Source organism: Microcaecilia unicolor, chromosome 11 (genome assembly GCF_901765095.1).
Source record: "Microcaecilia unicolor chromosome 11, aMicUni1.1, whole genome shotgun sequence".
Lineage (NCBI taxonomy): Eukaryota > Metazoa > Chordata > Amphibia > Gymnophiona > Siphonopidae > Microcaecilia > Microcaecilia unicolor.
In genome coordinates this window covers 113383416-113410914 of record NC_044041.1, presented here as the reverse complement: position 1 = coordinate 113410914, position 27499 = coordinate 113383416, and the positions used below count along the sequence as shown (strand labels likewise).

Here is a 27499-nt window from a genome sequence, read left to right as displayed (position 1 = left end):
AATGTCAGCATCTTGTGCTTGTAAACACCACTTATAGATTGAATATTAAAGTGCTCCCTTGCAGCTCTGCTTAAACTGATAGGTACTCTGGACACACGATATCATCAAACAGTGAGCTGTATGCTCACATAAACGCGCCAAAAGCAGATTATACAGCTGCATCATATGTTCAGAAATCATAGCCATATGTATACATGCATAATGCACACACCAGGACAGGCATCCATACACACATTGCAAAAGTAAACAGACCAACTTCTACAGTACAGACTCAGAGTACATCCAAAATTTAATTTTTATTTTCACATTTCCATCTTCTAAAATTCTAGACAGCAAATATACACATCAGTATGACCCAAAGCAGTCCAAAACAAGCAAAGTCAGAAACAACACAGTTTATACCTAATTGTTCAACCACCCTTAGGATTCACCTTTGGGTTTAAAAAAGCAAAACTATGTGCATGTAAGGTCTGGATAAATGAATTAAAACAAAGTTTAAAGAAATGCCCTTGATGTAATACTGGTAGCAAGCAATAATAAAATAGTGATGGAATATTCATTCACACAGCAAACAGCCTGAGCCAGCAACAGATACATTTTCCACTGAACATAATTAAGTTTGTATGAACTTGGCGGCTACTGGTGCGCTGAACTGGACATTGTCATATTTAGACTGACTCTGAACTTCAGCATCGGGTAAGTCCTTCCCTCATTATCTCTCTGTGAAACAGTAGTAATAAAAAAAGGCAAGTGCAGTTTTATAATATACTACTGCATTCCACAGAATAAAAGGTGCAAGTTCCCACATGCCATCTTTTTTTTTGATGTAGGCACAGGAAACGAAGATGTTAAATGCTCCCAGGACGCAACCTAATTAATGATTTTTAAAAAATTGTAAATAGCAAGTCTGATTGTTGAGCACCTGATTCTGAAAACATGATGTCTGCTTTGGTGGCCCTTTACTAGCTGAAAACATATCTGCACGAATACAGGGAGTCCCTAGTCCCTACCAGACCCTCCAAATTAACTAATTATTAGTACTCTACATCCATATGCTGCATGAGTCGGAATGCTGGGGGCGGGGGGGCAGGACTGGTATTCTTCACAAAATGTCCAAAGGTGTACCGTTCCTCCTGGGCTCACGCACGATAGTTCCTAGCTAAGTCCTCCTCCTGCCAGTCGCTACTCTTTCTCTCCTTGACACCACTACCACCACACTGAGTAAACCACTATTTAACCGTGTGGAGGACCTGGTGGCAAAATGAAAAATGAAGAGAGGCCAATCAGAGTCTTCTAGTGATGTCATATGTAGTGGGCAGGGAGGGGACTAGTGACGTGCCGGTGTACCGCTCAGGGAGGACTCAGAGTTTTGGAAGGACTGTGTGTGTAGCGTGCTTGCCTGCATACTACACTGCATGCAGGGAGGAGCTATGAGCAGAGCAGAACAGATGGTAAAAGGTAGGCGTCCGTTTTACCATGGTTGCAGGGGGTATTACTACTCCCGCGGGGTGGGGAAATAATTGCTGTTTGCATCCACAGTAAAACGCGGAAGATTTTCACCATTCTCACAGTTTTACTGCAGTTTACCTGCTCCCATGTCATTCACTACATTTAACTCAAGACTACCTCTATACATGGCTCTTCTCCCAAGCCTTTAATATATTTATTTATTTATTACATTTGTATCCTGCACTTTCCCACTAAAAGCAGGCTCAATGCGGCTTACATAGTAATAAGTAACACAGAATTTTGTTATGTAATTAAGTATAACATAGTAATGATGGGTAGTAATAGGATGGATGGGTAGGTAGAGATAGGTGATAGAGAGGAAGGTAAGGTGGGAGATAGAGTCTGGGTCAATGTCGTTTTCTCTTCGGTATATGTAAGGTAGATTAATCTGGGTCCTTTTTTTTTTTTTTTGCATTTGTACCCCGCGCATTTCCCACTCATGGGTAGGCTTGCTTGAATAAATGGGTTTTTAGTGCTTTCCTGAATGGTAGGTGGTCATGGATTGCTTGGATAGGTCTAGGGAGTGCGTTCCAGAGTTAGCTGCCCAGGAAGGAGAAATTGGATCCCTAATAAGTTTTGTACTTGAGACCTTTACAGTTGGGGTAGTGCAGGTTGAGGTACTTTCGCGAGGATACAGACATGTTTCTTACTGGGAGGTCAATCAGATTTATCATATAGTCTGGAGATTCTCCGTGTATTATCTTGTGGATTAAAGTCTGGGCTTTGAAGTTGATATGTTCTTTGATTGGGAGCCAGTGTAGTCTTGCACGGAGAGGAGTTGCACTCTCAAAACGTGATTTGCCAAAGATGAGTCTCGCTGCCGTATTCTGGGCAGTCTGAAGTTTTTTCAGGATGTGGGCTTTGCAGCCTAAGAAAGTACTGTTGCAGTAATCAGCATGGGTAAGTACCATGGATTGCACTAAATTCTGGAATGTTTTCTGAGGTAGATATGGTTTTACGCGTTTCAGTATCCACATCATTGTGAACATTTTCTTTGTGGTGGATGTGGCGTGATTTTCGAGGGAGAGGTGGCTGTCTAGTGTCACTCCAAGGATTTTCAGGTTTTCAGAAATGGGGATTTCCGGGGAGTGCCGGAGGTGGTGAGATTAGATGGGGGGATTGTGGAGTGCTGAGATGAAAGGATTAGGCATTGTGTTTTTTCTTTGTTCAGTTTCATCCTAAAGGCGTTGGCCCAGGAGGTTAAGATGTTCATGCCCATGGATATTCTATCAGAGATTTCTGTTATATGTAGTCACTGACTTGTCTACTCACTCCACACCTGGACTAGCTTGTTGAACACTCTGTAATTTAGACCAAGTCCTTATAGTTTATTCAACTGTAACATACAATTTGCCTTCAGTTTAATGACCCATTTATTTATCCCAAATGGCTTTGTATTACCCATCTTGTCCCCGTCTATATATCTGCACTTGCCCCCTTGGTTACATACTATACAATGTTTCATTGTACTGTACAAAGACCATCTGTATCATATCTATGTTATTTGAATGTTCTTTCATGTTGCCTATTACAGTATCATTTGTATTGCATTGGCATTTATCATATTTCTATTATATGATTGTTCTACAGTGCTGTTAAATGTGTATATTTCTGATACTGTATCCTGTTAGTCCTTTTACTAGGTTCAATTTGCCATTTCTGTGTCTACCTCATTGATTGCATTTATTTTTATATTGGTCATTTTACTATTGTTATGTAGTTAACAAAATTGTAAGTTTTATGTTAAATGTACCTGCTGTACACCATCTTTGGTGAGTCTCTTTAAAAAGGCAGTTAATAAATCCCAGTACATACATACATAATATAAAATAAGCCCCAAAAGTGGAGTTTCTGCTTAAAGTAAACAGGAGAAAATTCTATACAGCTGCTCTCTGGAAGAGATTCAGCAGAAGTTCATCTGCCAGATCCAGATGTGTCCTCAAGTCAGATTTGACTCCTTGTGACCACACAGTAATAGACCTTCCTTGTGGTTTTCTTGGCAAGATACAGAAGTGGTTTGCCATTGCCTTTCCAAAGGCATTAGGTGACATGCTGAAGGCTAGAAGAAAGGGTTGCTATGGGATTGAACTTGGGCCTTTCTGGTTCCAAGCTTGCTGCTTTAATCATTCGGCTACTCCTCCACTCCCTGTCTTTCTTCAGGAGTTGTTTTTCTACCTAAAAGGGCTGATATACATCAAGTGAAAGTTGAGGGTGGGTTTCTTTGCTAGGGAATGATTGGTGAAGAAACCCTAGTGTGTGCAGATTGCAATACCTATGGTTTTTTGGACCGTGTTGACTTTTGAGTTTCTATATTGATTGCACAAAACGAAAATGTACTGTGTGCCAAATCACTTGCCTGCATCAAGTGCCCTAGTAAGGTAAAATGTATTTATACCTCTTAATTTCCTTTCTTTGAGTCCTGTTAGACCAGTCCAGACTCCAGACCAACGGGTTGAATCATCCTACCGGCAAATGGAGATACTGAACTATTCCAGTGACATCACTGACATCAGTGGTATAAGTGTTAGTGCAGGCTCTCTGGTATGCCACTGCCAAAGCAGAATTAGGTCCACCATGCCACACACCACTTTAAACCCCATCGAGGCATCATTCATAGAATTCCAGTTCTAAATGAACTATATATAGATCCAAGGAAAGAGCAGGCACAGCACAGACCTATTGCACCGTGGTCTTCCAGGGCGTGCCCTGGACTGGTCTAGGAAGACTCAAGAAAAATAAATTAACAAGTATGAAAAATTTTCACCATCCTGCTAGACCAGTCCAGACCAATGGACTGTACCAAAACAATACCTTACTGGATGGGGGAAGACAAGGCTCCCTGGATCACTGCTCTACAAAGGCTGCATCATCCCTGGCCAGAATATCAGTCTTATGCTGCTTCACAAAGAATGTGAAGCAGCATAAGACTGTTGATCATGTTGACGCTTTGCAGATGTCCTCTGATGCTAAGGCTCTGGGCCTCTGCCCAAGAGGCTGCCTGAGCCTGGGTGGAATGGGCCTTTAGGCTCACTGAAACTATCTTCTGGTGAATGATGTATGCTGCCTCAACAGCTGCTTTAATCCAATGTACTATCGAAGATTTTGAGGTGACATACCCTCTATGCAGACTCTAAAACAGTACAAAAGCCCTATCTGACAAGTGGAAAGGACTGGTGATCTCCAAATGTACTGAATTAAAATCCTACAGATATCCATTTATGGAGTTTCTGTGAGGATTCTGACTGCCTACACTCTGAAAAGGCAGGGAGAACCACCACCTGGTTCATATGGAAAAAGGAGACCACTTTCGCAGGAATGAAGGGACTGTGTGCATCATCTGAAAAGGAAAAGTAGGAGTCCTTGCAAGACAAGGCCTGCAACTCAGATACCCTTTTGTATGAGCAAATAGCCACCAGAAACACCTTTTTGGGATAAAGTCCTTCACCAAAGCTCCCCTCAACGGCACAGTGGCTCTGAGAGGACACTGAGGACTAGGTTAAGGTCCCACTGTAGAAGTATATGTTGCAATGAAGATCTGATCTGTTTTACCCTGTGCAAAAAATCTCCTGATATCTCCCTAATTGCCAGGGAGCTCCCTTGTACCTTGCCTCAAAAACATGTCTTGAACTTTCATAGAACTGGATACCATTTTGCAAACTTCCATAATCTCTGGAATTTGTGCCCACCAGAGAGAAATCCCCTGTTCTGCATCCTAGTGCTCAAACTCCTGCCAGACTTAGACACAGACCAGGGAAGCAGAATGACTATGGCTCTATGCAGGGTACAGACAAATACAGCCAAATAGCCCTTGTTTTTCAAGTGCTGCCTCTCAAGGGCCAGGCTGTAAGCCAAAAGGGATTGGGGGTTCTCCATGACCACCAGACCTTGTCTCAGGAGCCCTTGACCTCTCAACAGGGGAGAGGAGGACATGTCAGGAGGCACACGAGATCTCTATACAATGGATAACAGGGCCAGTCCAAGGCTATTAGAATGACCAGGAAGGGATGGCTAGCTACTCCCCAAAGGATTCTGATGGGGACCATAGATAGAGTTGCTCCTGCCATGGCCAGGGCTGTACAAGGTCATCAATCCTTCTGAACTGAATTGTTTCCTGCAGCTGAAGAACCAGATACACTTGAAATTCTGATACATCACCATTAAGCTGAAGAACAGCAGATGCCAGCTGTCCACCAGAAGCTAGAAAGTAAAGGATCTCAGCTCTCATCCCCCTAGATCCAGAGTGATCTGGCTGAGAAATCCACCTACACATTCTACAACCCTCTGATACACAATGCCAAGATCACCAGGAGATGGGCCTTAGACCAAGATCAAATCTATCCATCTTCCAGGACCTCTGCTGCATTCCGGGTGCCCCCCTGCTTGTTGATGTAAGCCATAGCCATGGTATGTAGGATATTACCTGGAGTTCCTTCCCCCCCCCCCCCCCCACAGAAGGGGGAGACATTCCTGCAGTCCCAAATGGATGACTTCCATCTCCAAATGACTGATGGGCCAGGCTGACTCCATCCGAGACTGCTGACCTTGTGTGACCCAACCCGGCAGTGGGCTCCCTACTCCTGGAGGCTCGCATCAGTCAGAGGAACTTCCTGAAGCAGGGATTGTCCCACTAAACCATACTCTTTTGCAGAGTCCCTGGAGGGGGAAAGCATACCTCAAAGTTCTGTGACCAATGAGCCCTCACCCAGGCACTTCTTCCAACATTACTACCATGGAGCCAAGGAGCTGCAAGTAATGCCAGGCCTGAGAGGTCTCATGTACACACAAGGCTCGTTTCTGAGACTGCAGTTTGAGCATGCATTCCATGGGAAGAAAGACCCTTCCTCGCTTGGTGTCAAAGTGGATGCTGAAGTACTCTAACTCCTGCAAGGGAGTCAATGACTATTGGTATAATCAACAACCCAGCCCAGGTGATCAAGCAGGTGAATTACCGCTGCCATTCCTACCCTTTAATCCAACTTCAAATCAGCCTTTATTAATCAGTTGTCCAGATATGGATGTACTCTGATTCCCTATATAAAGAGATGTGCCATAACTTTGGAAAAGGTCCAGGAGGCTGTCACCAGGTCAAACAGAAGAGCTCTGAAATGGTAATATCTGCCCAAGATGCAAAAGCAGAGGAAATGTTTGTGGAGCTCCTGAATCGCAATATGTAAGTAAGCCTCCACCAGATCCAGGAGGATAAAAACTTCCTTGGTCAGACAGATATTATCAAAGACTACAAAGTCTCCAGGTGGAAATGTGGAACCTGGAGAGAGGCACTGACCCCCTTGAGATCCAAATTGGGCCTATAGGAGCCACCCTTTTAGGGCATCATGAAATAAATGGAGTAACAATCTTGGCTGTCCTCCAGAGGAGGAGCAGCTCCTCTGCTCCCAGCTATAGCAGCTGCTGAAGTGTAATGTCTACCACCTGCCTTTTAAAGAGGGCACTACAGGGAAGACACCATAAAGGTTCAACAAACTCCAGGGCATAGCCCTGGTGCACCACCTCTAGCATCCGTTGGTGAGAGGTGATGCAGACCAACTCACAGTGGATCAGTGAGAACCTGTCGCCCACTAGCATCACGAAGGAGCCCGGCTGACTCTCACTGGGACTCCATGGCAGGGTCTGTAATGGACAAGGCTCCAGAATCTCTAACCCTCTGGGCTCCTTTAAAGGGTCATTTCTTTTCAGCCTTAAGACCCAGAGAAGGCTTAGAGAGACCACTTGCCCCAGCAGAAACAACCTCCATCCTGAGACCTTAAACCACCCCACCCCCAAACAGCGGGGAGGTATCCACAGGTACTTCTCAGGAAGTAAGCTCTTTGAGCAGGGCCTGTCCTTTTAAGTTAAATTGTACAGCGCTGCGTAACCCTAGTAGCGGTTTAGAAATGTTAAGTAGTAGTAGTAGTAGGAAGATGCTGGGGCCTGGCCTCTTCAGGTTTTCACCAGTGTCTCAAAGTCCCTTTGGATTCTACATCTGTCACCTAGTGCCTCAGCCACAGCCATCTAAATACAACCATTACCGAGACCACTGAACAGAAGAAAATCAATACAAAGTCATGGAGAGAATCTGCCAGGAAACAGCCCCTGACTCCAAGCGCATCACCTCTAGAGACTCTGGGATCTGTTGTATCCAGTGCAGCAGGGCACATGCTATTTAGCCTGCACATTTTGAGGACTGAACTCCAAGAGCCGAGGAGATGAAGGCCTGCTTGAGGACTGGTTCCATTTTACTGTCATGAGCATCCTTCAGTGCAGAGCCCCCCTCCATTGGAATTATGATCTTCTGGGTCACTATTATGACAAGGTCTTTCACCCTGAGAGGCCACAGCAACCTCCCAAGATCCTCCTATGGCAAGGGTATAGCCTGTGCAAAAAGCCTCAGATCCTTAAGAATGCCCTCTGTGGCCTCCAATTTAGCCAACACCCTGTGACAAGGACCTAGACAAAGGAAAAGCTTTAGGAAACCTATGAAGCCCTCCAGAATGGGATCACTGTCCAAGAAAGGCCTCTGGGAGACCAATGAAATGTGGAAAACCTTGGTTACAGAACCAATCAGCTGCCCCAGCACTCTCAGCAGAACAACTGGACCACTGGGGACTTCTCTTCAATCAGGAACAATCCCATGGTACTGGGGACTCCAGCTACAAGGGAAAACCCAGCTCATCATTCTACATAAAGCCACAAGGGTCTCTCACCAGAGATGTGGACAGTAGGAGGTCCCAGTCCACCTTAAGTTCCCTTCTGAGGGTGACAACTCTTAACATTAGGCTCAGGGCCCCTGAACACAAGTATCTTAACAGGGGTGGGGGGGGGGGGAGGAGAAGGATGAGGCGTGAACCTCTGATAAAGCCTGCTTCACATAGGCCATGAAGGTTCATTTTCTCCTTTCTATTCAGTGTTTATTAAATAGCTTAAATTTGAGGATCTAATTAGGCCAATTTCTTCCCCCTCCCCAAAGATGCAGGGAAGCACTGGAGAGGGGGATGACATTGCACATACACTCTCTGCTGGCAAGGGCACCATGGGCCCAATAACAGGGGCCAAACCAAACTATAGCCCGTGAGCTAAAGGCCCAAGGTCTCAACCAAGGGGTAAGCAGGCCTAGGGACCTACTACACCAACCACAACCAATCTACACCATCTGTTGGGCCCACTGGTCTGGATTGGTCTAGCTGGATGATATGGAGACTATTTTTCTTTTGGAAGAACCCCAGACTGGTGTATGATATGACACTGTTTTGCAAGGACTTCACAGGAAGATTCTTTTTCCTACAAGCTGTAGGGCCTTGAAAAATGTACTCATCCTCCCTCACACCAACCCCCATTAGGAAAGGACCCTGATGAGGCTGTTTTGTTTGGTAGTGTCTGAATCGCCCCAGAAATTCTTGTATCTGACCAGAGAGGGCTAACATTAATAGTTCTTATTGGCAAAGACAAAACACATGGTATTAGATCAGGTATTGAATGGCAAAGAGCTCATGACCTTTTAAGAGAGAAGAAAAACTGAAAACATTTTTATACAAGAAATTTCTATTGATAGATGTGTCTTAGAACAGAGTTGAAAGGCATACCTGATAATCAAAGCTTGATCATGTACTTGACCCTCTCCCACCCTGGACCTTTTTACTTCCTATAGGTTTCATGCCTATTATCAAGGAGCAGTCTACCCTCCACTAGATCTCCCCCCTATTCTTGCAACCACAACTCTATTGCTCACTACCCTATCATGCATTCTTAACCTGTATTATATATCTGTGTTATTTAATGTAAGTCACATAGAACTAAGTTCTCAACTTGGATGATTTGGCTATTTGCTCAAACAAAAGGAGTATAAATCCAATTGATCAATAAGAAAGAATGCATTTTAGGAAGAAATTTCTCAAAGGAGGGTGTGACTTCAAAGGCTTGCACACCTTTTATATGGTTAAAAATAGAGTTAGCCCACTTAAGTGAGCCATATCTGATTAGCTGGATATTTCGCCGGCAGAAAGTATTTGAATACTTATGCAACATGCATTCTTTTGGCTACTTAGAAAAGAGGCTTTCTAGAAGTGCAATTGCAAGCTATGTGCACACATTGTCATTTAAAAAAATATCAGCATATTAACAGGCATGCTGCTAATATTTGTACCACTGTTTACCACTCTGTAAGAGTACATTTGTACTCTTAGTAGACTTTCAAAGACAATATATGCAAGTACATTGTGTCTGAGAATCAACATGACTTGTGCAGGCTATAAAGTACACATGTAAATTGCTAGTTGGGTGCCCTACTGAAATATCTTCCATTAAAACACTGCAGGCAAAATTGGCATCCATTCAATGAAAGATGTTGTAGAGCTTTTTAAACTTGTAAAAGATGCTAGCATCTTCTAAAGTGACTTTGTGGGAGGGGGGTGGGGGGGGGTTCTATCAGTGCTGCAGAATGCACTTACTGGGGTTTGTTAAGAGACAGTATAGGAAAAAGACTTAAGCGCAAGGTGTAGCCTTAGAGGTCTATCGTAATCTGTGCAATGAGGTGAAATTTATTCTTAACTGCTGATTTCCTTATCTTGAGTCCTGTTAGAACAGTCCAGACGAGTGGGTTGTATTCCCCAAACACGTAATCACTAGTAAAAGGTGTGATGCAGCCTTGGAACTCACCAAAATACTATTACCAATGCAGATTTGAAAGAACTTAAACACATAGTTAACATGTAGTTCGTTGTAAGCCGCTTTGGGGCTGCTTTACATGGCAAAAAGCGGGGTATAAATGATCTAAATAAATAAAATGTCATTAATTGAAAACTCATGGCTACAAGGTTGACAGACAATGTTCTTGGGCTTTCACCATAGAATCTGTGCGTTCCCAACAACTGCTGGAGGGAACAGAATGGGAAACCAATTAGCCTTTCTGATGCATGTTGGACTGGTCTAACAGGCCTCAAGGAACACAAAGTTGCTCACCTGTAGCCAGGGCCGGTCTTAAGCCGAGGCGACCGAGCGGCCGCATAGGGCCCCGCGCTTAGGGGGGGCCCCGCGCGGCGCGCCTCAGTCAACCTCTTCCCGCCGCAAGGATCTTTATTTTCCTTTTAACTTTACCCTCCGTCGCCGCCTCGCCGGAATCCGAGCGTCACTGAAAGCGCTCCTCCTCTCCCGAGTCCCCCCGACGTCTTTAGCAGAACTGGAGCTCTTCCTGATTCGTTCATTCTCAGTGTCCCGCCCTCGAGGGCGGGACACTGAGAATGAACGAATCAGGAAGAGCTCCAGTTCTGCTGCGTTCTGCTAGAGACGTCGGGGAGACTCGGGAGAGGAGGAGCACTTTTAGTGATGCTTGGATTCCGGCGATGGAGGCGGGTAAAGTTAAAAAAACAAAAACGAAGAGCCCGCCACTGGCTGACTATCAGGACCAATGCTTCTTTGCCTTTTCCTTGGAGAGTTCAAGCCTCTAACATTAATACTACCAAATTAAGGACTAACATTGTCTTTACATTTTCGCCACTTAAGTTGCAACACAGACAGGATCATAATACCAATCCCATTATATATGAACATCTGAGAATACCCAAAGCCCTAGCTTTTTTGACAGCTCCACTCTCATATCCAAGTATCATAGTGTAGTTTCATTACATACTCTCCTTCCCTTCCCCACCACCCTGACATGCCACACTCCCCCACTGCAAGCATAAATCACGATTCCATCCCCCTCCCTCAACTCCATCCCCTCTCCTAAAGCCCAGGATATGCTCCCACACTCTGAAGTGACTGCCTCCCTGCCAATCCAATCCCTCCAAGCCTTTATCATCATCACCCCAAGATATTCAAAAATCCTAACAATCAGCAATATTCTTCATTGTAGATTCTTAGGCAAAAACATGCTGTCCTTATCAAATAAGACCATGACTATAAATTTAAACATCTCTAAAAGAAAAGGCCATAGACCACTATTAAAATGGACTTGGGGAAATCCACTGCTTATTTCTAGGATAAGCAGCATAAAATGTATTGTACTTTTTGGGATCTTGCCAGGGTACATGTGACCTGGATTGTCCACTGTTAGAATAGGAAGCTGGGCCTGGGGATAGTGCTGGGCAGACTTGTACGGTCTGTGCCCTAAAAATGACAGTTACAAATCAAAGTAAGATCTACACAAAAACTAGCACATATGTTTGTCTTGTTGGGCAGACTGGATGGACCGTGCAGGTCTTTTTCTGCCGTCATCTACTACGTATATGTATGTTGATGGACCTTCAGTCTGTCCCAGTATGGCAATACTTATATACTTACAAATTAAGCAAGTGCAGCAATGTTGCCAAAATCAGAGACAAATCAGTTCTTAGTTCAAATAGTGATTAGAACTCAGAAACTCTGTAGTTCAGCCCAGCTGAGCAGCATTCCCATCGGAGTTCCACTGTAGTTGTTTGCCTCTTTGTTCAAAACGTCTCCAGCTCACTATCATTTTCCTCCTTCAGATTTGAGTTAGTTGGGTTCTGCTGCATTGTCCAGAGTTGCAGTAACCCACAATTATTCAAAGCTTGCTGGGCTGCCTGTAGCAAACTTGACAGAAAAGTGTTTATCCTTCTAAGCAAAGGAAGGCTAAATGGATAAAGCCATTTATAATGCAAGTTATTCTCCATCAGGCAGTGCCCTTATCACTTTCAGCTCTCGCTGTTTACAAACGCCCACAGATACTTAATCTGGGCATTATCCTAATCAAAGCTTTCCACTCACCTTGAAGTCCATAAAACTTGTTCCTTCCCTGGGGGATTTCAGACCATCCTGAGAGGTGCCTGGTGGAAAGGCAAACACAGACGGTCTACTTCTTATGGAAAATATTTTTTGTAATTTTTGAACATGAGGAATATGAGGGTGAGAGGGAGAATGAAGGCACATAGAAGAAAAAGGAGGCTCGAAAGGGAGGGAGACTGGGTAGAGAAAGGAAGGAGTCTTTTCCCTTGGAGGATTGGAGAAAAGGAAAGGTGCCGAGGAACAGAGAGAAGCCTGGAGAGAGAAGTTGCGGTAGGACCCTTACATATGAACTGGCTTACCTGGGGAAGTTATCCGAAAAGGACATTGTGGACGATTTTTATGTGCCTTTGAGTGGGTGGCTGGGGCCGCAGGGTGGCCTCCGGAACAGTGGGCCCCATCCCTATCTGGGGAAGCCTTAGCGGCTTTCAGGGACCTGTCGCCGGTAGATGTGGCGGATTATAGGAAATTGAAAGAGGCCATCCAGGATAGGTATGGGCTGAGTTCCCAGACCTATAGGAGGTGCTTCAAGAGAATGCAATGGGACCAGGAAGAGTCACCCAGGGCCATAGCCAATAAGCTGATGGACCTCACTAAGAAATGGCTAGAACCAGAGCGGCGAACTACCGCTGTTATCCTGCAGGAGATTGTAATGGAGCAATTCCTGCAGGCCTTACCTGAGAGTACAAAGGTGATGGTGGTGAGAAGGGGGTGTAGGACCTTAGAGGAGACCATGGGTGGCTTGGAGTGCTATATGGAATCTAAACATTGGGGAAGGGAGGAAAAGGACAGGGAAAGCAAGGGGAGATACCAGCACTAGAGCATTAGCTACACCCGGGTCCACCATGCCCAGTGCTAAGGCTCACCGGCCTGAGATGGAAACAGCCCCACCCATTTCCAAGGCACGGTCACCTGGGGGTGGGGGGACCCAAAGAATGGCTCTGCTTTCGGTGCGGACAGAAGGGGCATTTTAGAAGTAATTGTCCGGGGAAAGGTGGGATGGACCTCCCGGGTTTTTCCAGGGGTTAACCCTCGGTATATGCAAGAAGTAGTGGTGGAGGGAATCCCGGTAATGGCCCTACTAGACTTGGGAATGGACCAATCTATGATTTTGGGGGCTTTGTGGGGAAAAATTAGGCAGGTAGAAAAGATCCTAAGGAGGCCTTTGAAGGAGAGGTGAACATACAGTGTATTCCATGGAGCAAGCACCACGTATGCCCTCCATAGGGTGCACATTGTGGACCCATGGGGAGAATGAGAGTGTTGGTGGCGGTTTTGCCCAGACTGCCACAAGAGATGATTCCCCCCCCCCCCCCCCCCCCGTTTGCGGGATGTTTGGGAAAGAGGGAGGCTATGGTAACAACCCGGGACCGATCCTGGTCTAGCCCAAATCTTTCCATTCCAGGAGGAGATCATGGGGGTGCCAGGGAATACCCGTAGGGAAAGGGCTCAGAAAAGGGAGGATCAAAAGGAAAGGAGGGAGGCTCTAAATCGAGTTGAAAAGGAAAGTTATTGCCCCTTGGATGCAGGGGAGCTTAGCAGCGAGTTTCCCCACTTCCCAAAGGAGCAGGCAGCGGATTCCATTCTCGAGTATGCCTTGGAGGGAAAGGAATTCACATTAATAACAGACCATGCTCCTTTGAAACGGCTCAACCAAATGAAAATAATGCACAGTTGATGAGATGGTATCTGGCCTTACGCCTTTCCACTACTCAGTAGAGCATCGCCCAGGGCAGTTGTTGAGCAATGTGGATGCTCTGTCCAGGATTGCGGATCCTTGCTCTGTAGTTTCAGAGCCGGGGAGATGCAATCGCTTAAGTGGGGGAGGGTGTGAGGAATATGAGGGTGAGAGGGAGAATGAAGGCAAATGGAGGCTCGAGAGGGAGGGAGAGTGGGTAGAGAAAGGAAGGAGTCTTTTCCCTTGGGGGATTGGAGACTTTTCCAAGAGTCTCCCGGTGGTGGAGACCTTACAACATATAACCGAATACAACTAGTAACTGAATATGATATACAACAGTCTGCTTGCTCTCTCCTCAAACAGTCCCATCCCCACCCTAACCCCCCTATCCCTATGACTGCATACAGCAAAAAATGGAATGCTGGAGTAGTCGCTCATAAAGACTACACCTAAACAAGCACAGATACTACAGATTTAGGGTATTCAAAATTACAGAACGAACACGCAATGGAAAGTAGTTTTGTCTTCAAAAGGTCTTGGTGGGCCTGCTAAGCCCTCCAGAGGTGGGATCCCTTCATCCAGCTCCAGTGCAGAGACAGAAAACAGCATCAATGTCTCCCCAATGGTGTGATGAGACTAGGGAGCTCTTCCTTCCTAAGAACTGAATGACTGGGGAGCACACCTCATTTATCTAGGGATGTTATAGTCCAAACCCATGTTTGATGCAGAGTCTTCTTCCAGAAGGAAGGGTGCATCCAGGCTCCCAAGGACCACCAGAGTTCTCACCTTGTGGTCCACCTGGCTCAAATCCACTCTGAGCCACTTTACCTAGCTGGGTGTGGCCCCTGAGGGCCCTTCGCCCTTGGGGGGGCCCCAAAGGCCAAACAGCAGCATTGTTCTGCGTGAGGGTCTCCTTAAAAAGGAGTGCCATACTCTAGATCCAGCCTGGAGGCAGGGCTTTTAAAGGTCCCCCGTCAACCTGATGTGGGTTGAGTTGGAGCAGTCCCCATTCCCCCCCCCCCCCCAACAAAAAGGTCACCTTCCTCCGGGTACTGCTGCACCTGAGACAGACATGGGGAAGCTAGTGCTTGCCCCGAGATTGGTAGCATGGAATGTTGCCATTATTTGGGTTTCTGCCAGGTACTTGTGACCTGGCTTGAACACTGTTGGAAACAGGATAATGGGCTAGATGGACCATTGGTCTGATCCAGTATGGTTACTCTGTGTTATGTTCTTATGTTCATTCAGCACTGATGAGGGAGCTGAGGAGAAAATAGCTGCTGTTCCCACCAAGCCCATTGGGACCATGGGTCCCAAGTTTGGTTAGAGGCAGGACCAGCCTCCCCCAACAGCCCATTGCAAGCCAGGCAAAGGGACCCAGCAGCTGTGCTGAGCAGTCAGTTCCCACAGGCTGTGCAGTGTACACCGGCCAGCATACCCAAACATGTGGTTGGACTGCCCACAACCTGACACTTCCCAGGACCCTTGAAGTCTCTGTAGGCTCCCAAGGTGAAGGTGACTACTTTTTCTCATTTATTTCAAAGTCCTAAATCGGGCTTGCTCTCTTTTTTTTGGAAGCCCACATCCCGCAATTTGTTTTGTACTTAGAGCTGCAGGTTGCCCCCAGGAGAGCAGGAAGGGGTATGGAACTGCCCCCAGCAGGCAACTGTAAGTACTGGCTGGGGCCTGCTGAGTGAGGCATTAGGCTTCACCATGGTGCTAGGATAAAGGACCTGTCAGTAACATGGCCAGAAGTGTATTTTTGGGTGGGCCCATGCATTTCCTCTCTGCACCTGCCCCTCCCCCCTCATATTAAAAATGAATGCCTGGCTGGCAGGAATCCCCAAGCCCCACCAGCTGAAGACATGCTCTGAGGAGCCCCTTGGGCTATCTGAACAATGGAGAAGTCAGCATGCAACTTGCTGATGCTGGCACCCCTTATGCATGTGCATTAACAGGGATCATGTACAGGGGGTGTTGGCATCAGCAGCTGGAAGCATGCCAACTTCTCTGCTGTGGGGGCTCCGCAGAGGACGTATTTAACTGGTCGGGCTTGAGGATACCTACCAAAACCACCAACCTGGGTGCAGTACTGCTATGCAGGCCCCAGTGTACCCTGGCACACCGTGGTTACACCACTGAGACCTGTGCACCGGGGAGCTAGGCCTAGAATCAGCGCCATCCTGGCCATCTGCTTGAGGTAGAGAAATACTGGAAAGTTCCAGCAGAACACCACCTATATCCCAGTGATGTTACTGAAAATTTCAGCTCCAGACGGTGTGGCTGGGATGCTAAGGAAAATAACTGTTGTAAATTCAATCCCGAGAAAAAACAAAAGACGGAAGAATCCAGAAAAGACCAAACTCGAAGATATAAAAAGCCAAATTTATTGCAAAAGACCCTACACGGTCCGTGTTTCGGCCAAGGAGGCCTTCTTCAGGGGTCTAAAAAAACGAAAATACAACACATATATCATAAAAATAAAACTTAATAATTACATGTATATTTAAAATAAACATAAAAGTATAAGATCAATTCAATCCCCCCCCCCCCCCCACCCAATATTCAGTGCTATTTAACCAGTCAGAACAGCTGCTGACTGGTTAACTTAATCAGCTATCCACCAATATTCAGCAGGGCATAACCAGTTATCCCCTGCTGAATATTCCTAGTTAGCGGCTAGCAAGTTATATTGGCCGATATGTTTCACAGACAAATGAAAACCTGTTATATCTTTGGCCGGTTTAAAGATAACCGTCTAAGTCTGACTTAACTGGTTATCTTTAAACCGGCCAAAGATAAACCAGATATTCAATGCCAGTCACCGGAAACAGCTCAACATTGAATATCCAGACTTAGCACTGACCACAGGAGTTAGCTGGTCTAACGTCTAACTCCTGCAGTATGAATATCGGCCCCAATATGAACAAACACACACACTAAAGGTTTGGGGATTGTTTTTTGCAGGGTTTATTTAACCAAAGGGTTAATTTTACATGTTCTCTCTACTAAAGACTGTGAATGAGAGCTTACAGAATCCTGTCCTTGAAATCTCCCTCTTTAGATATTTCAAATATTAGCAGCTTTCAATGGAAGTGGCAATTTATCACTTTCCTGCAGAGTAGGTTCCCATTTACCAGGAAGTGCTGTTATCCATCTCTCCCCTTCATAACTGCCTAAAACCCTTCACCCTGTCTGAAATAAATGAAAAAAGTCCACATTTAGGAAGCTGCTTTGTTTTCATACCATTTGAAAAGAATAGTTTGAGTGCAGAGAGATGTGTTAGGGAGAAATAATGGCTCAATCCTTCAGTTATTTCATTTTCAGTCTCCCATTTATTTAAAAGGTGAGCAGGGCCAGGGAGACTGCAGAAGGCTCTAAGCCTGAGTGGTTTTCTGCCTGCAAGGCATAATTTCATTTGTCCTGGTAAGTTTGGTATATTTGCACTGGGCTGTCCAAGCGGCACTTCCATCTGCTGCAGGCCCAAGAGACCTTACTAGTCTGTGTAATTTGTCCATTCAAGCTAAGTATTTGAGAAATATAGTATTTGTTTACTTGGCTTTTTGTACCAGATGTATTGATAGGGCTGGAGATGGACTGCAGATGTGGGGACAGAGGAAGTGCTACCTCAATTATTCTCTATCTTTGTGACAGTGCTGACAGTATGGAACTCCCAAGATCATGGTTGATTTTTTTGTGGTGTTGTTGTCTTAGATGTATTTAATTTTTCTTGTACCATCCTTTGGACATAGTCCCCTTGAAATTCAGCCAGTGGCAGTCAGCATTTTTTAAAATGCTGATCATCGCTGACTAAATTAACCCCCAGTATTCAGGGTCAGACACTGGCACTGAATATTGGGGGATAATTTGGGGCGGGCACACTGCCGGAGCTTATGCGAGCCCCAGCTTAATATTGGACCAGGATCTGCATTTAAAAAAGCTCTTATCCCCCTTGTTTTCCCCTCTCGTTCTCCATAAAAGCACTATGCTACTTGGGGCAGGAGCAAGTGGGGGTTGCTCCTGCCCCCAACACCCCACTGGACCACCAGGGAGGTCAGGTTGGTCCGGGGGGGGGGGGGTTCCTATTCTGACCAGGGTTTTGGAGGTGGGGATGCTGACAGGGGGGAGGTGCTTTTGTGGGGGGGGGGGGGGAGTAGAGGCACCTACAGACCTCATCGGGGAGGTGGGAAGTGAGGATGCTGATGGGGGAGGGCTTTTGTGGGAGGAGGGGAATAGAAGGGGACAAATTTTTTTTTTAATACGAGTCTCTGCCCGGTATTCATCCGGAACCTGCATAAAATAAGCTTTTGAGCTGTCCTAAATTTGCCCACTTAACTTATACAGGCCTCAAGTGAATATTTCCAGTGCCTGCATAAGCCCCGGCTCCTCCTAGCACCGCCCCTGATTGGTTCCCTTTTTTTGCGCCAGTCAGAGGTGATATTCAGCAGCACTCTCCGCTTTACTGACACTGAATATCAGTGATTGGACTGCGACAGGTGATTTAAGCGGCCAGGAGATGCTTCTGTCCACTGAAATTGCTTTGAATATCAGCCCCCTTGTTGTTAACAGTATGTAATTTGAATACATTCTTTCATATTTGAAAGACTGGTTGTTTTTGGTGTCAAATGGCTCTGCTACTTCTGCAGCAAGGTGTTTATTTTGTGGGGTGCCTCAGGACTCAGCACTGTCCCTCATCCTTTTTAATGTTTTTCTTGCCCCCTAGGTTCCAATCATTCAGAAATTTGGAATAAGTGTTTATCTGTGTTAGTTACATATGCATCAGTTGATAACCCTGACCTCACTTCTATGCAGGGCTGTTTGGAAACCACTGATTGGTGGCTTCATAGTTACAGACTAGTTCTGAATAAGAATAAGACAATAGTGTGTTGGATCTCTGGTCATATGCTCCAACATTTGCTGGCTTCTGTTTTATTTGATGTTTTTCTAAAGTCTGTGAATCATTTATTTACCTAGATTATCAATTGTCTTTCTAGGAGCAAATTTCAGACATGACGAAGAAGGGTTTTGTTTTTTTTTAGTACTCGGACAACTGCACTTGTGTCACGTCTGCGACCGTGACCCCTCTCAGACTCACCGTGTTGCCAGCGGTCAGCTTCTGAGCTGGCTCCTGTCTGTTCTTCCTGTGTTAGTTCTGTCTCTGTGTGCTGGCTGCATTGGATTGTCTGTGTACTGTTTCCCGTTCCAGACTTCAGCCCAGACCAGTCCAGATCTTCCGGCCTGCCAGACTTGCTTGTTTTGTTTGAACCTACACAGCACCCATAGTTGCCTGGTGATTGCTGCAGCTGAGCCTCAGCTGCTGCTGGACTTATTAGCCATTTTGAAACTCTCTGCTTTGCCTTTGCATCGCCTAAGGCCCTGGTTTGTTGGTGCTTGCTGCACTTCTGCCTAGTCCAGTTTATAGTCTGTATTCTTGCCTGATTCTAGTTTAGTCTTTGTATAGCTTTGTGTTCTGTATTGATTGTTTCCCAGTCTTGCTCTTGTTTATATGTCTTTGTCCAGTGCTAGGTTGTCTGTGTTTCTTGTTCAGTGGCTGCTTGGTAGCTTCCAGTTCTGTCTCTTGTCTACCAGTGTTTGTTCCCTGTTTCAGTGGCTGCTTGCAGCTTTCAGATCTGTCCCTTGTCTGTCTGAGAGTACTAGTCTGGTTTTCTGCCTAGCCTCCCTGTGTGCTCTAGTCCCTGTGTGTGTCCTGCTAGTATCCAGTTCCAGCCTTGTCCAGTAAGTCCTGTCGGCCACCTGCACTCAGGGGCTCAACTCCTGAGGAACAGTGGCTAAGTGCAGGTGAAGTCTAGCTGGCCCTGTCAGAGTTCTGCCTTATCCCTGTGTGGGATGGTTTTGCCTGCCACTGCCGCTCCTCGGCAGTGGCCCAAGGGCTCACAATCCGAGTTCCTGCTTTTGGAAGACGTGACAACTTGATTTGTGATTATTTTGGTGAGGTGATGATGCATGTTTTGTTGCATGCTTTATTGATTTCTCATATTGTCTATGCTAATGCTATTTATACAAGGATTGATGAGAATACTTTGAAGTTTATTGATTTAAAATATTTATAAACTGCACAATCCTATAGTACTTGGCGGTGCACAAATATACAAAATCAATCAGACAAATAAAATATCAATAATTAACACGTGTAATGCAACACATAAAAAAACTCTAAATAACTTCAAACCAATTCAGCCAGGTTACTAACTTGCTTTCATCAAAGGCATTTGCAATTCGAGTAAGTTACCAGCATATATTACTTTTTAAATCAACAATCAAATGCTTGCTGAAACAGTAGGGTTCTCAGATCATGCTTATACTGTGCACAGGGTTGTGTACACCTCAGAGTAACCGGGAGACTATTCCAAAGTTTTGGACCAATAACTTAGAACATTGAGGATCTATACTCTTCAAGTCTAATTTTCCTAAAGGAGGAAACCTCATATAGTTTTTTACTGGCTGATCTAAGCACATGAGAGATATGTAAAGTTGAAGTGATAATAGAGGAAGCTAAGTGCCCTGTTTACTAAGCCGCACTATAGGCACGCTAATATATGGGTGTCTCTAGCATTAGCACGTGCTAATTTTTAGCGTGCGCTAAAAATATTAGCACACCTTAGTAAATAGGGCCCTAAGTTATTAAATACTTTAAACATTAATAATAAAAGCTTAAATGTAATTCTTTGTTCAGCTGGTAACCAATTCAGGCTAATGCAGGTCCTTCACAACTGGAGTAATATGATAAAATCTAGAGAGACAAGAAACAACTCAGCACTTTGTGCTATCTGTAAGGCTCGCAGACCGTTGCAATAATCAAAACAAGGCATAACTACACTCTATACAGCCAGTCTAATATTGGCTCATTCAAGCATCTCAGTTTTTCCACATGACCCAAATTTGTTGAATCAAGTCAGAGAATACTCTTCATAGAAGCACTAATCACCCATTTTTGGACCGACAGTCTCCATCACCTCTTATGGACAGCATGAAACAGGATAGCAAGAGGACCAATATTAGCAGCTTTTCCAGTGTCTGTATGGAATTCTACATGGGAGATAAAATCTGGTCCTTTCTTGGCATGGGGAAACTTAGCAGTTTACAGATTTTATATCAGTCTACCACTTCCTCTTCTTTCTACAGTGGTTCATGACTGTGGGTCAGAACCTCTAATGAGGTCACATCATCAGTGGATAGAATCACAGAAAATAGAGCTGCTCCCTCTTCTTCTGGATCTCTACAGTTACTTATGCCTAGAAGTAGCAGTCAGCATGGGGCCTGTGAAATAATGAACATTCACAGGCCTTATCCCTTCCTCCTTGCTAGGCTTTTTGTTATACTGCAAATCCATGCAGACTACCGGAGTCTTCATGTGCACACTGACACACAGGACCTTGTGCTGACTGCTGCTACTGTTACTGTCACCACTGCTGTCTTCCTGCTTTGGATAAGTGGGAAGAGGAGAAACTGGATGAGGGAAGGGACAGGCATGGAGGTCTCTTATTTTGTCTTTATCATGATCTGGGGTCACATGAATTTTTAAGTGTTAAAATTGGGTCTACTTGATAATAGTTTGGGAAGTTTGCATACCATGCCACAAGTCTTCATTTGCAACTACCCAATGATTTCTTCTAGCCCAATCTGGATCCTGGTTCTATCCAGTAACATTCACTTTTGTCCAAAGGCTGAGACTCCCTCCCTCCACCTTCACAACATGCCCAGCCTTAGCAAACCCAAAAGAAGCAGCTGGAATAGCACCGATATAAAACCATTAAAAGCCACTTTGTGTGTAACATTGAATGGGGGCCTGTTAGGGAGTGGATAGTATAATGAAGAGCACTCCCTCACAGATAATGCAATTCAGCCTTCTTGCAGCAGGGGGCTCTAGTCTGCAGAGGCTGAGGCAGTTGCTGAGTCAGAGGGGCGGGGCTTCGATCAGGATGGAGCTAAAAGCCCTGAAGCTGAATAGGTCAGGGAGGCCCTAGTACAGAGGTTTCCAGGAGGGAGGTCCAGAGAGGAGAGAACTCCACTGCAAGCTGAGCTGTAGTACCAGAGGAGACAACCAGGGAAGTGGTGTGGCTCACGCTTCATTGGTATCAGAGTTGTGTGGGAAGACTGGCAAGGTAGGAGACACCTTGAATTACATTCAGCAAGTACTTGTTTTGATGTGAATAGACAATGTGTTGGGCTAGGCTGGGAGCTAGCCCTAATTAGAGACTGGACTTGTGCTGGATGAAAGCCTGTGAAGTAACATGGGACATTTGGAGGGGCATAATCGAATGGGGTGCCCAAGTTTTCCTGAGGGCGTCCTCGCAGGACGTCCCCTCAAAGGGGCGGGGAAACCTGTATTATCGAAACAAGATGGGCGCCCACCTTAGAGATAGTCGTCCTTAGAAATGGTCGTCCCCGGTTTTTGGCGATAATGGAAACCGAGGACGCCCATCTCAGAAACAACCAAATCCAAGCCATTTGGTCGTGGGAGGAGCCAGCATTCATAGTGCACTGGTCCCCCTCATATGCCAGGACACCAACCGGACACCCTAGGGGGGCACTGCAGTGGACTTCAGAAAAAGCTCCCGGGTGCATAGCTCCCTTACCTTGGGTGCTGAGCCCCCCAAACCCCCCCAAAACCCACTCCCCACAACTGTACACCACTACCATAGCCCTTAGGGATGAAGGGGGGGCACCTACATGTGGGTACAGTGGGTTTGCGGTGGGTTTTGGAGGGCTCACATTTACCAGCACAAGTGTAAGAGGTAGGGGGGATGGGCCTGGGTCCGCCTTGCTAAGTGCACTGCAGTACCCACTAAAACTGCTCTAGGGACCTGCATACTGCTGTCATGGAGCTGGCTATGATATCTGAAGCTGGCATACAGTGTCATGTTCCCTGTCTTTGCAAGTATGGGCACCGGAGGATCAGACGGCCATCTTGGATTTGGGCTTATTCCAGGTTTTGGCAACCATCTTAGAAGAGGGTCTATTAAGCCAGGGCAGCCATCTTGGAGTGTGGCAGCTTCAGGAAGGAAGCCCTTATTTGGTCATAGGGTGTATCTGATGGGGGCTGCCATCTTGTTTTCAGCTGTGCTTGGTTGAGCCTAATTCCTTCTCTATTTAAGGCTCTGCCCTCAGTCCATCTGTGCTTCAGCTTCTACTCAGTTCACTGGATAGTTGCAGTGCTTCTGGATCTACTTCTGACTGATGCCTGGTTCTGATCTCTGCCTGTTCCTGGACCTGCTCTTGACCGCTGCCTGGTACTGACCGCTGCCTGTTCCTGGACCTGCTCTTGACCGCTGCCTGGTACTGACCACTGCCTGTTACTGAACCTGCTCTTGACCGCTGCCTGGTACTGACCTCTGCCTGTCTTTGGACCTGCTTTTGACCACTGCCTAGCACTACCTTTGCCTTGCCCTGGGTTTTGCTGTTATCTGCTGCCGGATCTAACCCTGTGGACTTTGTGCTGGACTTTGTTCTCTCTGTAGCTGGCTACTCGCACTCAGGAGCTCAACTCCTGGGGAACGGTGGGAGGCACAGGGAGGACTCAGGGTTTTGGCCGACAGCCCGGTGAGGGATTTCCTTCATCTTGTACAAGGGCTCACCTCTCCTTGGAAATACATTACATAGAGGCTGGAAAAAATATTTAATTTTTTTTTTTAGGGTGGGAGGGGGTTAGTGACCACTGGGTGAGTAAGGGGAGGTCATCCCTGATTCCCTCCGGTGGTCCTCTGGTCAGTTCAGGCACCTTTTTGAGGCTTGTAAAAAAAATGGACCAAGTAAAGTCGCCCAAGTGTTTGGTCAGGGACACCCTTCTTTTTTCCATTATCGGCCAACGACGCCCATGTGTTAAGCATGCCCCAGTCTCGCCTTTGCTACGCTTCCGACAAGCCCCCGTGAGCTTTGGTCGTCCCCATGACGGAAAGCAGTTCAGGACACCCAAAACTGGCTTTCGATTATGCCGATTTGGGCGACCCTGGGAGAAGGACGCTCATCTCCCAATTTGTGTCGGAAGATGGGTGCCCTTCTCTTTCGAAAATAAGCCTGATGGTGTGTCAAATAAAATATTTTCTCTTTTTCTTGCAAGCCCTGTATGTCTGACTGAGTTTGTGCCCAATCCATGCCACACCCTTGACCACATTACCACAGGGTCATTATCACCATCCCAAGTCATTCTGAACACTGGTGTTCCTAAGGCCTTCTACCTATTATTTTATAAGACATGTCTTGAAAATAGCAATAAATCACCATAACAATAGCTTGCTGGGCCTTCATTTTAGTGGTGAATTATCCTTGGACAAAAATATGCAAAAAATATTTTCTTCCAATACATTATGAGAAACAGACATGGCGAAGGAGTGTAGGAATTTCCTTGCAATCATACCTGAAACCGATGTAATGAGCCACTAGGCTGCCGAGCATAATTAGGATGCAGTACAAAACCAGCCTTTTATTTCCTTTGTGCTTCTTTTCTTTGTCTGCAGGAGAAAATTCCACAGAGGAGAAAGGAGGAGAAGAAAACTGTTGCCAGTACCTTATGTTCTCCACTGTCTCAGAGCTGTGAAACAAGAAGAAAGATGAGAAGCAATATTAATATGTTTCTATGGAACAATCTTGAGAGTTACATTGTCTCTGTTGGCTGAAAGCTGTGAAACAAAAGAGGGAAGGCAAGAGGAGGGAGCATATATTATAGGGGTGATTCTATAAAATTGGTACTAACATTTACACGCTGATCTTACATACAGAGGCGAAGTCTGGGTGGAGCATGAGTAGAATCACACAAAAATACTACAAGTTATGTGCATATCTCCAGCAGCTCTATTACTGTCATAAGTGCTTGAGCCTAAATTATAGGTGCATATTTCATGACGTTCTATGTTCTATATTTTCTGCTACTTCTATCAGATTGTAACTTTTTTTTTAATTTCTCATTTAAATATTAATGTATGTAATCCGCTTTGGTGGTTTGACCCTAGGCAGACAATCAAATAAATGTAACCTTGAACTTAGATATTTCAACTGTTGCACAACATTCTGTAGAGGAAAATTGGTGCCTACTTTCCTATATAGAACAGCCATCTATATATAGGCGCACTATTATAGCTTTACTCTCTGTATAGTAACATAGTAAATGATAGCTGGTAGACAACTAAATGGTCCAGCCAGTCTACAAGGTGGCCAGAGCCACACCTGCTACTCCATGCAAATTATAGTCATTCATTGTGTACAATTCTGGAGACTTCACTTTCAAAAAAATATAAACAGAATGGATTCAGTCCAGAGGGCGGCTACTAACATGGTCAGTGGTCTTCATTTTAAAACGTATGGGGATAGACTTAAAGATCTCAATATGTATACACTGGAAGAAAGGCGGGAGAGGGCAGATATTATAGAGACATTTAAATACGTATGCGGCATAAATGCACAGGAGGTGACTCACTTTCAATTGAAAGGAAGCTCTGGAACGGGGGAGCATAGGATGATGGTGAAAGGGGATAGACTCAGAAGTAACCTGAGGAAATACATACAGACAGAGTGGTGAATTTGTGGATCGGCCTCCCGCTGGAAGTGGTGGAGATGAAAACAGTATCTGAATTCAAGAGAGCTTGGGACACATACATAGGATCCCTAAGGGAGTGATAAAGAGAGTAGATGGCATGGATGGGCAGACTCTCCCTTTGAGATGCAGAGCACCCTCACGCATAGCACATGATATTAATGTATATAAAATACTCAGCCATAGAAGTCCGCCCAGCACTGGTCTTATTTCCCAACTACTAGATTGCCGTCAAGCCACTCCAGCCCACCCTGATCTGACATTCACAGGACACATACTATAGAAGTCTGTCCAGAATAGGCCTTAGTTTCCAACTACTAGAACTGCTGAATGAGCACCACTCTTGACCATCATAACACTCAACAGATATGCTTTGATTCCATTCTCTCTTACTGTTTTGCCGCTACAACACCAAAGGCCTTCTGGAATAAATGTGACGTTAGAGCTGAGCAAAATTTGGGATAAGAAATTCCAAGTGAACTTGGGAAGGGGAGGCATTCCACAGGAAGGAGCAATGTAATAAAATTTACTACTTCTAATGGTGTCTAGAAGGGCCTTCTTAGGAGAAGGAATCTGTAAGTAATAATCATTTAGAGAGTGTAAGAGCCTAGGTGGGGCATATGAAACAGCCAAGGCTGAAAGATATGACAGAGTAGGACAGAAGAGCCTTGAAAGTGAGAGTAAGAATCTTAACTGTTTTCGTCTCCATTACCTCTACTAGGAGGACATTCCAGGCATCCACTACCCTCTCCATGAAAAAATATTTCCTGATGTTACTCCTAAGTCTGCTGTACCATTTTGTCACACTCCTCTGAACTGCTTCAAGCCTTTTCATGTTCTTGGAGCATTACTTCCTCCAAAACCGAACACAATATTCCAAGTGGGGCCTCACTAACGGTTTGTACAGGGGCATCAATGCCTCATCTCTTCTGCAAGTTATGCCTGTTTCTATGCAGCCTAGCATCCTTTTAGCTATGGCCACCACCTTCTCACATTGTTTTACTGCCTTGAGATCTTCAAACACTATTACCACAAGGTCCCTTTCCTGGTCTGTGCCTGCCAGCCTCTTGCCCCCTAGCGCATACTGTTCCTTTGGATTTCTATACCTCGCGCAGTTAAAATTTAATGTGAAGAAGTTCAAACACTGGACCATTCTTCTAATTTTTGTAGATTCCTCCTCATGTTGTCTACTCTGTTGCAAATCTTGATGTCCTCCACAAAAAGGTAATTTCCTTTTAGTCCTTCAGCAATGTCACTCACAAATATATTAAATAGAATTGGTCCCAGAACTGATCCATGAGGCACTTACCTTTCTATCCTCTGAGTAAATTCCATTTACCACCACCCTCTGTCATGTGTCAGTCAAGCAGTTTCCAATCCAGTTCACCACTTTAGATCCTAACTTCAGTCCACTGAGTTTATTCATAAGCCTTCTATGAGGAACCATGTCAAAGACTTTGCTGAAATCCAAGTAGACTACATCTAGTGTGTTGTCCTCAATCCAATTTTCTGGTCACCCAGTCAGATAAAAAAATCAAATTTGTTTGGCTGATTTTTATTTGGTAAAACCATGTTGCCTCAGATTTTGTAACCCATTGGATTCTAGGAAATTCAATATCCTTTTCTTCAGCAGCACCTCTATTATCTTATCTTTCTAACCACCAAAGTAAGGTTTACTGGCCTGTAGTTTCCTACTTCTTCTCTGTCCTGATTTTGTGAAGGAGGACCACATTCACTCTCTCCAACCATGAGGAATCTCTCCCATCTTCAAGGATTTATTAAACAAATCGTTAAGAAGACCTGCCAAAACCTCTCTGAGCTCCCTCAAAATCCTGAGATGGATCCCATCTGGCTCTATTTGCTTTGTCCATTTCAGTTTTTCAAGTTGTTCATAAATACTCTCTTCCATGAATGGTGCAATATCTACTCCATTTGTGTATTTATCTTTGTTAGCCGATCGAGGTCCTTCTCCAGCATTTTCTTCTGAGAAGACAGAAGTTTGTATAGCATGTCCATTTTTTCCTCCTCATTCT

General features: G+C 45.2%; 1 protein-coding gene across 6 annotated transcripts in view; it reads right to left on the bottom strand.

The window, feature by feature from the left end:
• DNAJC4 (DnaJ heat shock protein family (Hsp40) member C4) overlaps positions 1-27499 on the bottom strand; it is a 314429-nt gene that overhangs the window by 31170 nt on the left and 255760 nt on the right. For all 6 annotated transcript variants that reach the window (XM_030218845.1, XM_030218850.1, XM_030218847.1 and 3 more), the window contains one exon: positions 24294-24467. In XM_030218845.1, the coding sequence (XP_030074705.1) occupies positions 24294-24467 (174 nt within the window). The remainder of the gene's footprint in view (positions 1-24293; positions 24468-27499) is intronic.